Here is a 17271-nt window from a genome sequence, read left to right on the forward strand (position 1 = left end):
AAACGCACTGGCCTGGTGGCCAAAAGCCGTGGCAGCAGCTTCCCATCTCGGCTATCAAAAGCTGAGACGGGGACACGGCTTTAGGTTAGATGGCGTCCTGTGCAGAATTTGCTTTTACCCTGGAAGGTAAAGAACACCGCACTGGTGTGTGGGGTCTGCGTGTCGGGTCTACATGTGGGATCTGCGTGTGGGCTCTGCGTGTGGGGTCTGCGTGTGGGGTTTGTGTGTGGGCTCTGCGTGTGGGGTCTACATGTGGGCTCTGTGTGTGGGCTCTGCGTGTGGGGTCTGCGTGTGAGGTCTGTGTGTGGGCTCTGCGTGTGGGGTCTACATGTGGGCTCTGTGTGTGGGCTCTGCGTGTGGGGTCTGCGTGTGAGGTCTGTGTGTGGGGTCTGCGTGTGGGGTCTGTGTGTCGGGTCTGCGGCATTGAATCTGGATGTGATTTTGGATGCAGTCACTTGTCCGTTCCTGCAGACCTTTCTACCCAGATGCCGCTGGTCGCCATCATTAAGCTCCCGTGGGCGGCCCCTGCGCTGCCCACTGAGGGTGGTAATGCCTTCTATGATGTATTCCTGCTACACGTGGCACTGTGGCTCAAGGAACGTTAAATGCCCACACAACTTTGGAAATGGAACGCTCCATCCGTCTGGCGCCCGCTATCACGCCTCGTTCCGATAATTCACGTCGCCTCCCCATGAGCACACTGGCCGGTGTTCAACCTCACAAGATAACACTTCACAACTTATACAGGTGTGGGGGCGCTCCTGAGCCGGCCCCCGAGGTAACGCCACATCAGGCCGCTTCCATACGGGCAATGCGATATCACCCCGAAAAAAATCACAGCGCTATCAAATCTGTGTTCTGTGCGATATCGCCGCGTTGACTCTTGTCAATATCATGATCTTTGTGTTTAAAGTTGCGCAACTTTGTAGCGCTATTTTGCCAGGAGTTTCAGGGATGAGGGGGGGGCTTGAAATATAAGCCGTACCTTAAAATAAGCCCTGGCAGTAATTAAAAAAAACCAAAAAATCAGACACCTCACCGAGCAGCCGCTGCCGCATTTCTCCGCAGCTCCCCAGTACTTGTCTTCAGTCTTCAAGCAATTGTTCCTTGTCCGCCTCCAGGAAGCGCTGCCTCTGATTGGTTCTTGAGCGCCGGAGCTCAGCCAATCAGATCAACCCCTCAATGAACCAATCACAGCCATTGATTCAATTAGGTGATGGTTAGGTGTTGATCTGGTTTTCTTATTGCAGCTAGGACTTAGTTTAGAACTTTTACGGTAGGATTTCCTATTATAAACGTTGCATCGCGTTGCGCGAAAACCTGTGATGCGATGCAATGGAAAGGAAGGCTCCATAGCGAAACATAAGCTACAAAACATAGCGAATTGCGGTTGTATAGAGCATGACGCGATCTTGTATTCTAGCAATACCGCAGGCTACAAAATACGGCTAATGTGAAAGAACCCATTGAAAAACCACGGGCTTCACATACATGCGGTTTGTAGCGATGCCGCATTGCTACAAAATCGCACGATCTTGTAGCCCGTGTGGAAGCGGCTTCATTATACATTTGCGCACTGCTATCCTGGCGCGTCCGTGTAGTCCAGCTCTAGACTGGATACATTGTAACAAAGCTGTGAGAAGCATTCGGTCAGGCTGGGTGTTCAGCCTCTTGATGCACTCGCTGGAAGGCGCCGTCTATCTCTGCTAGCTGGACTGTGCGCACAATGCTTTCCATTCACTTCTTCTGCGATTAGCCCACAGGAGCCGCTACATATAGCAGATCGATGGAGGGAGGAGGAAAACTGCAACAGCTTTGGAGAGTACAATAGTGTCAACAGCGATGGAGGTCACCTGGTTAATCGGCCACCGTTACCATAGTGACAGCGAAACAAGAAACTGAAGTGATAAAGCAGGAAAGAGACCGGGGGCCGGGAGACCACTTATATGACTCATATACGCTAGATGTGTAAAATCAGAGAGACTGATAAACAAGGCAGAACTCCTATAAATGACCAGGTAAAAGGGGGTTAATTCCATTTCATTAAGCTGATTACAGGGTATAATATAGCTGGGAACCTCAAAGATCATCTGTAATCTGTTGAGGAACCCAACATCACATATTCAGTTTCCCTGCAGTGCCCCCGCAGGTGAAATGTAGCATTGCATGATACTCATTTTAATCAATGACTAAAGCACAGGCAGGCTGGTCTTCCAGAGAAAAAGGTTCTTCTTTCCAGCCACTAATTGGTGGAGGCCTCAAATTAGGAAACCCCTTAGAATTTCCAATGTGATTGGGCTTAGATATAATGGGATAATTAGCCAGGGGGCCTTGTGTGGCGCAGAGTGTTAAGGCAGCAGTATGCAGACCTAATTGTGAGTTCAATCCCCGCATGGTTCAGGTTGCTGGCTTAAGCTTGACTCAGCCTTCCATCCAAGGTCGGTAAAATGAGTAACATGTTGGGGGGTAATAAATAAATTATTTATATAATATACAAATCTGTTATATGTTCCCCCCATTTGTTGCAGTGGTAACCAAGGATGGATTTGACAACCTGTGAGGTCTACTGATAGCAGTTGTCGGCAGTGGCTTACTTAGGGAATAGCTTTGAAAACAGTGAAGTTACATTAAGGTACTAAACTGAAGCTTAGCTGCTTTATTCTTCCACCATGCTTTATACTGCAGCTTTATTTGTTCACATTAGCTGCTAAATATATGAACACAAGCTCTAGGTCCATGTCAGTCCTTGGGCAATACAGTCATAGTGGTCCCATGTGTACCCCACTCTTCATTCGATAAGCATACCCCTCTAGCCCAGTGGTCCATGGCATCTGCCCATGTCTGCCTGGTGCTGGGGGCTCCCCCTCTGGACAGGGACGGGCCTAATGGCAAATAAGTGGTAGGAAACAAGAACGAAGATATGTTGTCCTTACTTAGAATTTGAGGAGTAAACAAATGCTTGGTCTTCATATTCTAAAATATAAAGGAGTAATAAGAAGAGTAGAGTTCATTTTGATTATTTTGCTACGGCGCCCCCTACCTGGATAGTGTAATACCACCAAATGTGATTTCACACATCATGCAATGCAAAAAGTTCATAGAAGGTAATACATGTATATGTGCCTGCAGGTATGGAATCCAGTATATGAGCATTGCTCTCAGCCCAGACCTCTCTCCAGCTGGGACTGTGCCGCCTGAAGACAGCTGCCGGGGATGATTGAGGTGGAAGTAAGAGGCAGTGACAGCATCAGAGAACAGACTAAGAGGTACATCTGAAACCAAGGGGGAAAGACAAGACAGAGGAGGAAGAAGAGACAAGAGTGACAAGAAGAAACAAAGAGAGGAGAACACAGACCGAACGGGATGAAGAGGAGGAGGCAGAGAAACTAAGACGTGGGGAGAATGTGTTAGAGAGCAACTAGAAGAGGGGTAAATAGAGAGAGAGGTGATGAGAGTGGACTGTGCATAAAGAGGAAAGAAAGAAGGAAAGAAGGAAATAAAGGAAAAGAAAGAAAGAAAAATAAGAAAGGAAGAGAAAGAAAGAAAAAAAGCAAGAAAAAAGAAAGAGTAAGGAGGAGGAGAAGAAAGAAGAAGGAAAATAGAAAAAGAAGAAATAGGAAGAAGGAAGGATGAAGAGGAAAAAGGAAGAAGGAGAAAGACATAAAAGAAGACAGATGAAGGAGAAGGAATTCTACAGAGTTTTCTTTCCTTCCATCCTTCCTCTTCTTTCTCTCTCCTCTTTCTTTTCCCTTTCTTTTTTACTTTCTTTCTCTTTCTTAGTTTCTCCCTCTCTCTTTTTCCTCTCTCTTACTGTCTCTCTCTTCTTTCTCTCCATTAACTCATGGCAACAACCAATGTTCATGTACCTGGGATATGCACAAAGTTCGGAAGCCGCATGCTCTTCTTTGTCAGCAAACAGCCCACTACTATCCATTTCTGTGCCGCCGTCAATAGGAGGAGGCATAGAAACTAAGATGTGGGGAGAAGGTGTTAGAGAGCAACTAGAAGAGGGGTAAATAGAGAGAGAAGTGATAAGAGTGGACTGTGCAAAAAGACGAAAGAAAGAAAGAAAGAAAGAAAGAAAGAAAGAAAGAAAAGGATAGATAGATATGAGATAGATAGATATTAGATAGATAGATAGATAGATAGATAGATAGGAGATAGATAGATAGATAGATAGATAGATAGGAGATAGATAGATATGAGATAGATAGATAGATAGATAGATAGATAGATAGGAGATAGATAGATAGATAGATAGATAGATAGATAGATAGATAGGAGATAGATAGATATGAGATAGATAGATAGATAGATAGATAGGAGATAGATAGATATGAGATAGATAGATAGATAGATAGATAGATAGATAGATAGATAGGAGATAGATAGATAGGAGATAGATAGATAGGAGATAGATAGATATGAGATAGATAGATAGATAGATAGGAGATAGATGGATAGATTTGAGATAGATAGATAGATAGATAGATAGATAGGAGATAGATAGATAGATATGAGATAGATCGATAGGAGATAGATAGATAGATATGCGATAGATAGATAGATAGATATGAGATAGATAGATAGATAGATAGATAGATAGATAGATATGAGATAGATAGATAGATATTAGATAGATAGATAGATAGATAGATAGATAGATAGATAGGAGATAGATAGATAGGAGATAGATAGATAGATAGATAGATAGATAGATAGATAGATAGATAGATAGATAGATAGATACAGATAGATATGAGATACAGATAGATAGATAGATATGAGATACAGATAGATAGATAGATCGATAGGAGATAGATAGATAGATAGATAGATAGATAGATAGATATGAGATAGATAGATAGATAGATAGATAGGAGATAGATAGATAGATAGGAGATAGATAGATAGGAGATAGATAGATAGATATGAGATACAGATAGATAGATAGATATGAGATACAGATAGATAGATAGATAGATCGATAGGAGATAGATAGATAGATAGATATGAGATAGATAGATAGATAGATAGATAGATAGATAGATAGATAATGAGATAGAGATAGATAGATATGAGATAGATATGAGATAGATAGATAGATAGATAGATAGATAGATAGATAGATAGATAGATGAGGGTTTGATAGAAGTTATGAGATCTGAGCAGGGCTTGTCTTTTCCCATCAGCCTCTGAGCTCTATCAGGGTGGAAAGCGCCATAAATTGGATGCTAGAGATCTCCCACACGGCTGGAGGAGTCTGAGTACTGATATGGATGTGATTTTACTACCAGTCCGCTCTGTCTCTGGACTATCGCCCCTTGCGGGCACAGTGAGTTGACAATGCCCAATCTCATCACATCTAGGAGGTTAAGCAGCTGTAGCATGGTCAGCACATGCCAGGCGGCAGAGCGCTGGGTGGTGGGCATCGCTGCTTCGGGCGCTGGGACACATTTCAAAGTGCAGAACAATTCACATTAGATCAGAGATGTAGTGATGGGGAACAACCACTCCCCTCCTCCGCTGCTGGGAGTAACACATGAATAGTCAGAGCATCCATTATGACTTTGGCCTGGGGGATGACGTCTCTTCTTCCTTCCATCTTCACAGAAAAACTGAATTCATTGTCCTCAGAAAGCTACATCTTCCCTTCTGCAAGAGATTAACCCTTCTGGGTGTGTAAATGTCACAACTGGTGTAAAGAGGATCTGTCTGACTGTCAGCATGTAAGTATATTGGATCGGCAGCAAAGAGGCCCAAATAATGGAGATTTTAGGTCTACCCAGAAAATAGACAAACATTTCAAAAAAGCTTCTGGGGCCAATCACAACCAAAGATCAGTGATGATATTATTATCAGCCTGTATGTATTGGGGTCCGGGCAAACTATGGGTAGTAGGGTATGGCCAGACTATGGGTGGATATGGGTATAGAGTATGGCCAGACTATGGGTAGATATGACTATAGAGTATGGCCAGACTATGGGTAGATATGACTATAGAGTATGGCTAGACTATGGGTAGATATGACTATAGAGTATGGCCAGACTATGGGTAGATATGACTATAGAGTATGGCTAGACTATGGGTAGATATGACTATAGAGTATGGCCAGACTATGGGTAGATATGACTATAGAGTATGGCTAGACTATGGGTAGATATGACTATAGAGTATGGCCAGACTATGGGTAGATATGACTATAGAGTATGGCCAGACTATGGGTAGATATGACTATAGAGTATGGCCAGACTATGGGTAGATATGACTATAGAGTATGGCCAGACTATGGGTAGATATGACTATAGAGTATGGCTAGACTATGGGTAGATATGACTATAGAGTATGGCTAGACTATGGGTAGATATGACTATAGAGTATGGCTAGACTATGGGTAGATATGACTATAGAGTATGGCTAGACTATGGGTAGATATGACTATAGAGTATGGCTAGACTATGGGTATTTGTATGGGTAGACTGTGGGAGGTGGCATTGGCGTAATTAGGGGTATTAGTAGTTGAGTATTCTTAACGCGTAGCAGTATGGGTAGTCATATTGATAGACTATGGGTAGTGGGTTGAGTAGTTATAACGGGTAGTGGTATGGGTAGTTTTTTGGGTAGACTATGGGTAGGTACACTATGTTGACAAAAGTATTGGCCCCCACCAGTACTGTGCTGTCAGGTGATGTGGGAGCTTATCCCAGTACAGAAACCACTGACATGCCGCTAGGGGTCGCAATTGCAATCCGGCCCCTTAGCAAACGGGGGCCCATTCCCATATACATATTTACTGCTGTGGCGCGTGGACCAGCTGTGGGTGGCACTCCGGGATATGAGGGCCATTACTGGGGGAGCCTGCAGCCAATTTCAGGCTGCAGACTCCTCGGGCGCATGCTCCTCCCTTCCACTGAGAGACTGTAGTTATGATTGGTCACAACTGCAGTCTATCAGTTCACTGCTGGCCACGTGATTGGTCTGGCCGGCAGTGCGCTGACAGTGTCGGGGAGTGGAGAAGGAGTACATGCAGTGGTAAGTACTGTATGTACTCAAATATGAATAGCTGGTATAAGTTATACCAGCTGTACATATATAATTATATATAGAAGATACCCAGGTTATACCAGCATGGTCCATGTCGCTATATACAGGGGATGTATAACTTATACCAGCTGTACATATATAATTATATACAGGTAATACCCAGGTTATACCAGCATGGTCCATATCACTATATACAGGAGATGTATAACCTATACCAGCTGTACATATATAATTATATACAGGAGATACCCAGGTTATACCAGCATGCTCCATATCACTATATACAGGAGATGTATAACTTATACCAGCTGTACATATATAATTATATACAGAAGATACCCAGGTTATACCAGCATGGTCCATATCACTATATACAGGGAGATGTATAACTTATACCAGCTGTACATATATAATTATATACAGGAGATACCCAGGTTATACCAGCATGCTCTATATCACTATATACAGGTGATGCATAAGTTAGACCAGCTATACATATATGATTACATATATCAACATATTCACACATCACAAGGACAGCTCAATGATTTTAATGTGCATCATGTAATCCTTCATTTCTCCTGTGGTGGCGCTGTGGGGAAATGTAACACTTCACTTGGCGATCCTAGCTGATCACTGGTGAACCTGCAGCAAGACAACTTCCAGGGGCTTATTTTTGGGCAAGTCTTTCAATAAAAGGGGTTTCCCCAACCTGGAGAACCCCATTTAAAGAGCAATTTGCCCTAAAATAGTCTGTGAATTGTCCTCATCTGTTTCTGGTTAAGCTGGGTGACAACTAATGTGGATGGAGTTAAAGCTCCCCTGGGTTTGGCCACCCAGCTTTCCTAGACTCCTGAATAATAAATATTGACCCCCCCTTCCTTTTTTTGACCTTACAAGCCCCATTAACAATCCTCAGATCCGATGCCATCTCTAGGATTTCCGCTCTTTGCCCTCTTAGAACAGAGATGCCCTCTCAGCATAAGAACAAGGGTGCCCTGTCTGCAGAGGACAATGGCGGACATTATCTCCGGCTCACACTTAGGCACTTGCCGTTCCCAGCTGGGCCGTTACCCAGACTCGGGGGTCGGAGACAGTGTGACATTGACAGGTCTGCGCCCCTTCCTTGCACCCTGTTACTGCAGACACGGCCCAGGAATGCGTCAGAGCGTGTTTGGTCGGAATCTAATTGTAGCAGAGCGGTGACCGGGGGTCAGAGAGAATCGCGCCGCGCACGAGTAAACACATTTCAGAACTTTGTCCGGAAAATTGGATGTCAACAAACTTCTCCCTTAAATTGTTTCTGACAAATGTCTTCTGAGATGTCAGGCGGTCGAAGAAACGCTCAGGATTAGCGCAACCGAAAGCACGGAAACCGCTAATAACACTGCGACATAATCACACAGGGATCCATCCATTACAGCTGTATAAACACAGACAAGGGGGCCGGAGAAACATCCGACAGTCCAGAACATCTGATGGTCCGGCATGGGGCTGAACAGGGAAGCAAAAGCACCTGAACAGTAAGACTAGGAGAGAAGGGCAAGTCTACCAGTGCCCCCACAACTCTATGAGATACCACAGTGCCCCCACAACTGTATTAGATGCCACAGTGCCCCCACAACTCTATGAGATGCCACAGTGCCCCCACAACTCTATGAGATGCCACAGTGCCCCCACAACTCTATGAGATGCCACAGTGCCCCCACAACTCTATGAGATCCCACAGTGCCCCCACAACTCTATGAGATGCCACAGTGCCCCCACAACTCTATGAGATGCCACAGTGCCCCCACAACTCTATTAGATGCCACAGTGCCCCCACAACTGTATTAGATGCCACAGTGCCCCCACAACTCTATTAGATGCCACAGTGCCCCCACAACTCTATGAGATGCCACAGTGCCCCCACAACTCTATTCAATGCCACAGTGCCCCCACAACTCTATTCGATGCCACAGTGCCCCGACAACTCTATTCGATGCCACAGTGCCCCCACAACTCTATTCGATGCCACAGTGCCCCCACAACTTTAGGAGATCCCACAGTGCCCCCACAACTCTATTAGATGCCACAGTGCCCCCACAACTTTCTGAGATACCACAGTGCCCCCACAACTCTATTCAATGCCATAGTGCCCCCACAACTCTATTCGATGCCACAGTGCCCCCACAACTCTATTCGATGCCACAGTGCCCCCACAACTTTATGAGATGCCACAGTGCCCCCACGACTCTATTAGATGCCACAGTGCTCCCACAACTCTATTAGATGCCACAGTGCCCCCACAACTTTATGAGATGCCACAGTGCTCCCACAACTCTATTAGATGCCACAGTGCCCCCATAACAATGACAGCCGCAGCGCCCCCATCATAGTAAGTGGCGTACTGGGGCTTATTTACTATTGAAAATTCAACAATTTTCTGTTGCAAATTGCGCCGTTTTTTCTATGCCTTTGACAATTTTTTTGCTGTGTCCAATGAAGGGGCGTTCTTTCAAAGGAGGTGTGGCCTTAATTGCACCAAATTTTAACAAATTGCGCCAAGTTTTTGGCACAATTTTTGGCACTAACTAAAAAGTTGTCTAAACTTAGACAGTCTTCCAATTTGGCAGGTTTATCACCCAGGAGCTGCTTTGATATACCTGGTGCCTTTTCATACTGTCTAGTCTAAGTCTGCGCTGTCAGACTACAGTGACCACCTCAGAGCCCCCACAACAATGACAGCCACGGCGCCCCCATGCCAGAAAGAGGCGCAGCGGAGCTTATTTAGGAATATTGGCGGATATTGCAACAATTCGTTTAAAAACAAAAACAGACTTAAATTGCGCTAAATTTACAAAAGAGGCGCCCGGACGTGTAAATGTGGCACAATTTACGCTACACCAAAAAATAGGAAAGATGTGCTGAAAACGCCCCAACTGTCAGGTAGCAGCGCCGCGGGCACCGAAAAATGAGCTGCTTTGTATTCTGAAAATGCTTCGCACCACGAATTAAATTTTGCTTTATGGACTAATATAAAAAAAAAACATTTTAATACATAGCAGCAGTCCCCACCTAAAGGTGCGCTCACACCGCCGAGTCAGACACGCAATTGTCAGCAACGAATGCCACCTCAAAAACAGCGTAACAATCCACAAATTTTGTAGCCGTTTTTGGCGCGGATCAACACATGCAATTCGTCCTGTCAATGGGCAAAATCTGCATGGAAAATGGACAGGTCACTTATTGATGCGGCAAAACTAGTTTCCATGTTGGACGTCCGCATGTGGATTCCACGGACAGGACAAATTCCGTGTGCGGATCCGCGTCACAATACCACCATGTGAACCCGAACAGTCATGATGTAACAGTCGTGTCCTCATAACAGGGACAGCCATGGTACCCCCGTAACAGTAACAGTCACGGTGTCTTCATAATGGTGACAGCTTCACTGCCCCCATAACAATAAAAGCCACAGCACCCCACGACAGTAACAGTCAGCGTCCTCATATGGTGACAGCTACAGTTCCTCCATAACAATGACAGCCACACTACTCCTCTAACAATGGCAGATATACACTAATCGTGGCAGTCCCAGTGCACTGTGTCCTTATAATGGTGACAACCCCCATACCCCATAACTGTGCCAGCCACAGGAGATCCAAAATAGAGATTACATTCATAATAGTATCAGCAACGGTGCCCCCATAACTGTAGCCACCACTGTGCCCCCATAACTGCAGCCACCACTGTGCCCCCATAACTGCAGCCACCACTGTGCCCCCATAACTGTAGCCACCACTGTGCCCCCATAAGTGTAGCCACCACTGTGCCCCCATAGCTGTAGCCACCACTGTGCCCCCATAACTGCAGCCACCACTGTGCTCCCATAACTGTAGCCCCCACTGTGCCCCCATAACTGCAGCCACCACTGTGCCCCCATAACTGCAGCCACCACTGTGCCCCCATAACTGTAGCCACCACTGTGCCCCCCATAACTGTAGCCACCACTGTGCCCCCCATAACTTTAGCCACCACTGTGCCCCCCATAACTTTAGCCACCACTGTGCCCCCATAACTGTAGCCACCACTGTGCCCCCATAACTGTAGCCACCACTGTGCCCCCATAACTGTAGCCACCACTGTGCTCCGATAACTGTAGCCACCACTGTGCCCCCATATCTGTAGCTACCACTGTGCCCCCATAACTGTAGCCACCACTGTGCCCCCATAACTGTAGCCACCACTGTGCCCCCATAACTGTAGCCACCACTGTGCCCCCATAATTGTAACTACCATTGTGCCCCCCCATAAGTGTAGCCACCACTGTGCCCCCATAACTGTAGCCACCACTGTGCCCCCCATAACTGTAGCCACCACTGTGCCCCCATAATTGTAACTACCATTGTGCCCCCCCATAAGTGTAGCCACCACTGTGCCCCCATAACTGTAGCCACCACTGTGCCCCCATAATTGTAACTACCATTGTGCCCCCCCATAACTGTAGCCACCACTGTGCCCCCATAACTGTAGCCACCACTGTGCCCCCATAACTGTAGCCACCACTGTGCTCCGATAACTGTAGCCACCACTGTGCCCCCATATCTGTAGCTACCACTGTGCCCCCATAACTGTAGCCACCACTGTGCTCCGATAACTGTAGCCACCACTGTGCCCCCATATCTGTAGCCACCACTGTGCCCCCATAACTGTAGCCACCACTGTGCCCCCATAACTGTAGCCACCACTGTGCCCCCATAACTGTAGCCACCACTGTGCCCCCATAATTGTAACTACCATTGTGCCCCCCCATAAGTGTAGCCACCACTGTGCCCCCATAACTGTAGCCACCACTGTGCCCCCCATAACTGTAGCCACCACTGTGCCCCCATAATTGTAACTACCATTGTGCCCCCCATAAGTGTAGCCACCACTGTGCCCCCCATAACTGTAGCCACCACTGTGCCCCCATAACTGTAGCCACCACTGTGCTCCCATAATTGTAACTACCATTGTGCCCCCCCATAACTGTAGCCACCACTGTGCCCCCATAACTGTAGCCACCACTGTGCCCCCATAACTGTAGCCACCACTGTGCTCCGATAACTGTAGCCACCACTGTGCCCCCATATCTGTAGCTACCACTGTGCCCCCATAACTGTAGCCACCACTGTGCTCCGATAACTGTAGCCACCACTGTGCCCCCATAACTGTAGCCACCACTGTGCCCCCATAACTGTAGCCACCACTGTGCCCCCATAACTGTAGCCACCACTGTGCCCCCATAATTGTAACTACCATTGTGCCCCCCCATAAGTGTAGCCACCACTGTGCCCCCATAACTGTAGCCACCACTGTGCCCCCCATAACTGTAGCCACCACTGTGCCCCCATAATTGTAACTACCATTGTGCCCCCCATAAGTGTAGCCACCACTGTGCCCCCCATAACTGTAGCCACCACTGTGCCCCCATAACTGTAGCCACCACTGTGCTCCCATAATTGTAACTACCATTGTGCCCCCCATAAGTGTAGCCACCACTGTGCCCCCCATAACTGTAGCCACCACTGTGCCCATAATGACTTATTATCAGCCTCATAGCTCGGGATCCGATTGCACACACATAAAACACCACTCAGGGTCTGTGGAAAGCTGGGTGACGGCCCCTCTGGGCGCTGTGATCTCTGTGGAGAAGATGCAGCTGCAGAGAATATGGTTCACAGGAGGCGGATGAGATTACACTGGGGGCCCTGGGGCACAGTCTGGGTGAGCTGGAAGTTTGGGCCTTGGGGCACAGTCTGCGCGCCTCCCCCGGGGGTCTCATTATCTTACCTGCATTCTGGTGACACCTAACAACTTGGATGAACATGACAGCGAGGAGGAGCAGGCGGGACGGGAGTGTCATGGCGACTGATCTGTGGACAGATGGAATGAGACAGGTGAGACACTGAAACCTGTGAGACAATGTCTCCTGTTCACAGACCTCACTGCACTGCGCCCCCTTCCCACAGAATCCTCACCAAAATGTTCCCCTCCTCAATATCCTCACCATAACGTACCCTCTCCCCAGTATCCTCATGTAATGTCCCAGTCCCCAGTATCCTAACCATAATGTCCCCCTCCCCAATATCCTCACCGTAATGTGCCCCCTCCCCAGTATCCTCACTGTATTGTCCCACCCCCCAGTATCCTCACCATAATGTCCCACTCCCCAGTATCCTCACCTAATGTTCCCCTCCCCAATATCCTCACCGTAACATGCCCCCTCCCCAGTATCCTCACTGTATTGTCCCACCCTCCAGTATCCTCACCATAACGTCCCACTCCCCAGTATCCTCACCTTAATGTTCCCCTCCCCAGTATCCTAACCGTAATGATTGCTCCCCAGTATCCTCACTGTAATGTCCCCCTCCCCAATATCCTCACCATAACGTGCCCTCTTCCCAGTATCCTCATGTATTGTCCCCCCCCCTCCCCCCCAGTATCCTAACGGTAATGTGTCCCCCCTAATATCCTCACCGTAATGTGTCCACTGACTCCCCCGCCAGTATCCTTACCATAATGTCATCCTCCCCAGTATCATAACCACAATGTGTCCCCCCCCCTAGTGTCCTCACCGTAATGTCCCCTTCCCCAGTATCCTCACCATAATGTGTCCCCTGCCAGTATCCTCACCGTAATGTCCCATTCCCAGTATCTTCACCATAATGTGCCCCCCTCCACAGTATCCTCACCATAATGTGCCCCCAACCCTAGTATCCTAACCGTAATGTGTCCCCCCCCCTAGTATCCTCACTGTAATGTCCCCTCCACAGTATCCTCACCCTAAAGTGTCCCCCACCAGTATCCTCACCTTAATGTCCCCTTCTCTAGTATCCTCACCATAATGTCCCCCCCGCCAGTATCCTCACCATAATGTGCCCCCCCCCAGTATCCTCACCATAATGTGCCCCCCCCAGTATTCTCACCATAATGTACCCCCTCCCTCTTAGTATCCTCACTGTACTGCCCCCTCCTAACAGTATCCCCACCATAATGTGTCCCCCCCCCTAGTATCCTCACTATAATGCCCCCTCCACAGTATCCTCACCCTAAAGTGTCCCCCACCAGTATCCTCACCTTAATGTCCCCTTCTCTAGTATCCTCACCATAATGTGCCCCCCCCCCCAGTATTCTCACCATAATGTACCCCCTCCCTCTTAGTATCCTCACTGTACTGCCCCCTCCTAACAGTATCCCCACCATAATGTGTCCCCCCCCCTAGTATCCTCACTATAATGCCCCCTCCACAGTATCCTCACCCTAAAGTGTCCCCCACCAGTATCCTCACCTTAATGTCCCCTTCTCTAGTATCCTCACCATAATGTGCCCCCCCCCCCAGTATTCTCACCATAATGTACCCCCTCCCTCTTAGTATCCTCACTGTACTGCCCCCTCCTAACAGTATCCCCACCATAATGTGTCCCCTCTTCAGTATCTAGTATTTGTGACAAGACCCTGAGATTACTACATTTCTTCAATAGTACTGATCCCTCTTATGGGACAAAGGGGCATTTTGGCCCCTGTCAGGTTTAAGGGCCCCGGTGTGACTGCTTCTTCGGCATAGATGGAGCAAAGATGGACATGCCCAGTGATGCTGGATCCCCAACTGGGTTCCATACATACAGGAGCCCACCTGTAGGACAGCAGCGAGTGGTCAGGGGTACCGACTGCTGCTGACAGCCAGCCCACTGAGCCATCAGTCTATAGAGTACAATGTATTCTCACCAGAGCTCTGCTTGCTGTCAGTAAATGGACTCAGGTCCACAAGTCACTACAGGAGAGCTCTGGTACACTGTAACAAAGCCCCAGATGTGGTTATATTTAGTACAGTTTTATGGACTCATTAGCGGCACTTGTAATATGTGACTCTGTGATTCCCGGCTGGAATCTCTCCTGCTGCCGACCTGATTGATTCTAGTGATAACGCTGACTGAGATCTGCGGGAATTAGGGCAGGGATGTACAATGCTTAGTGATGAGGATGGGAAGTCCTTGGACGAAGTATGACTACAACCCCCATCCCTATTCTATGAGATTTTTAGGAAATAGAGGGCAGTAGTGGCATAATTACCCCATATAGTAGTGCTATCCACTGCTGAAGTACCCCCATACTGTGCCAACATGATTCTTCCACAAACTGCCTGGATAATAATACTATAAAGTGTCCACATAATGCTTATATAATGCTGCTCTAGACTGCCCAAATAATCCTGCCATCGATTGCCTACATAATACTGCCAGATAGTGCCTCCATAATGCAACTGTACATTACCTACATAATCCTGCAGTGTGGTGGCTATATAATGAGACTGTAACTTGCCTATATAATGCTACCATATAGTGCCCACATAATACTGCTATACATTGCTTGTACCATACTACCATATATACTGCCTTTGTAATGCTGCTGTAGATTGCCTAGCTAGTACTGTTATACAGTGTCTGCATAATGCTGCTGTATATTGCCTACATGATGCGACCATATTGCTATATAATGCTGCTGTACAGCCCAAGCATAATACTGCCATATAGTAATGGTGTCCACATAATACTGCTGTACAGTGCCTACATATTATTGCCATATAATGTTCACATAATGATGCTGCACATTGCCTATGCAATACTACAATATGTACATAAGGCTATTGTATAAGGCTTGCATAATACTGCCTGGTAGTGCCCTCATAATGCTGCTGTACAGTGCTTACATAATCCTGCAGTGTAGTATCTATATAATGCAACTGTTCATTGCCTACATAATAAAGCCTTATAGTAATAGTGCCACAGTAATGAAAGCATACACTGACTACATAATGCTACCATATAGTGCCCTCATAATGCTGCATAATAATCTTGTACAGTACTTAGTAGCGCCATACAGTGCCCACATAATAATGGCATACAATAACTACATAATGCTGCTATAGGGTGTGCTGATGTAATCCTTCCATAGAAAAACCAGATTATACTGCTGTAAACTGCTTACACAACAGTGCTATGCAGTGCCCAAATAATAGTGCCACACAGTGCACACATAATATAGACATACAGTGATCACAAAATGCTGCTGCCATGTGCTGACATTATGCTTCCACACAGAACCCACAGAATATTGCTGCCCAGTATTTAAACAACAGTGCCACACAGGGACCAAATAATAGTGCCACACAGTGCTATATGGTGTGCTGACATAATCCTTCCACAAAGAATTCATGTACTATTGCTGCACGGTGCTTACGACAGTGCCACACTGTGCCCAGATAATAGTACCACATCATGCCCACATAACATTGAGACAGAATAACCACATAATGCTACTATGTGGTGTGCTGGCATTATTCTTGAATACAGAACCCAGATAATACTACTACAGAGTACTTACACAACAGTGCCACACAGAGTGCCCAATAGTGCCACACAGTGCCCACATAATATTGACATAGAATAACCACATAATGCTGCAGTATGGTGTGCTCATGTAATCCTCCTATACAGAACCCAGATCATACTGCTATGGAGTGCTTACACAGCAGAGCCATACAGAACCAAACAGTGCCACATAGTGCCCAGATAATAGTGCCACACCGTGCCCACATAACATTGACACAGAATATCGACATAATGCTGCTATGTGGTGTGCTGATGTAATAATCCTTCTATACAGAACCCAGATAATACTACTGCAGAGTGCTTACACAACAGTGCCACAGAGTGCCCAAATAATAGTGCCACACAGTGCCCAGATATGCAATATATTATATAGATAATAGCAGAAGCAGTGTTATAAGTATCACGTCTTCTGCCCCTAATAACTCCTACTCCCCCTGTGTAGGGTGCAGGTAATATTATACCCCCACCCCGTCACTTACCCCCAGCGTCACTCCATGATACGAGGAGGGTCCCAGCTCAGTGTCTGTGGGATACAGAAGGATGACACATTATATCCCAACACCTCCCTCCGCCCAACCCTGCAGAGCATCTCCACAGCCCACCCCTCCTGCACACAGCACACTTCCTGACAGCCAGAGAATCCACATCTCCCCTAAAATCAAAGCCGGGTGACAACTGATATGGGACCATGACGGATCAAACAAAAAGGATCACCCAACTTTCCTAGATCCCTGAATGGCCTTTCGCTTACTTAAGGAGTGGTGTAGGACTGAGGGATGTGTGATTCATTGTAAAACTAGGCAGAAGTCTGGG

At 46.9% G+C, this 17271-nt stretch overlaps 1 protein-coding gene across 2 annotated transcripts in view; it reads right to left on the minus strand.

Annotated features, from left to right (window-relative positions):
* Positions 1 to 16973, minus strand: part of COL20A1 (collagen type XX alpha 1 chain) — an 88174-nt gene extending 71201 nt beyond the window's left edge. For both annotated transcript variants that reach the window (XM_066586349.1, XM_066586350.1), the window contains exons 1-2: positions 16938 to 16973; positions 12860 to 12942 (exon numbers count right to left, since the gene is read on the minus strand). In XM_066586349.1, coding sequence (XP_066442446.1) covers positions 12860 to 12932 — 73 coding nt within the window. In that variant the 5' untranslated portion in view covers positions 12933 to 12942; positions 16938 to 16973. The remainder of the gene's footprint in view (positions 1 to 12859; positions 12943 to 16937) is intronic.
* Positions 16974 to 17271: the final 298 nt, after the last annotated feature.

This window comes from Eleutherodactylus coqui, chromosome 13, assembly GCF_035609145.1.
Source record: "Eleutherodactylus coqui strain aEleCoq1 chromosome 13, aEleCoq1.hap1, whole genome shotgun sequence".
Classification (NCBI taxonomy): Eukaryota; Metazoa; Chordata; class Amphibia; order Anura; family Eleutherodactylidae; genus Eleutherodactylus; species Eleutherodactylus coqui.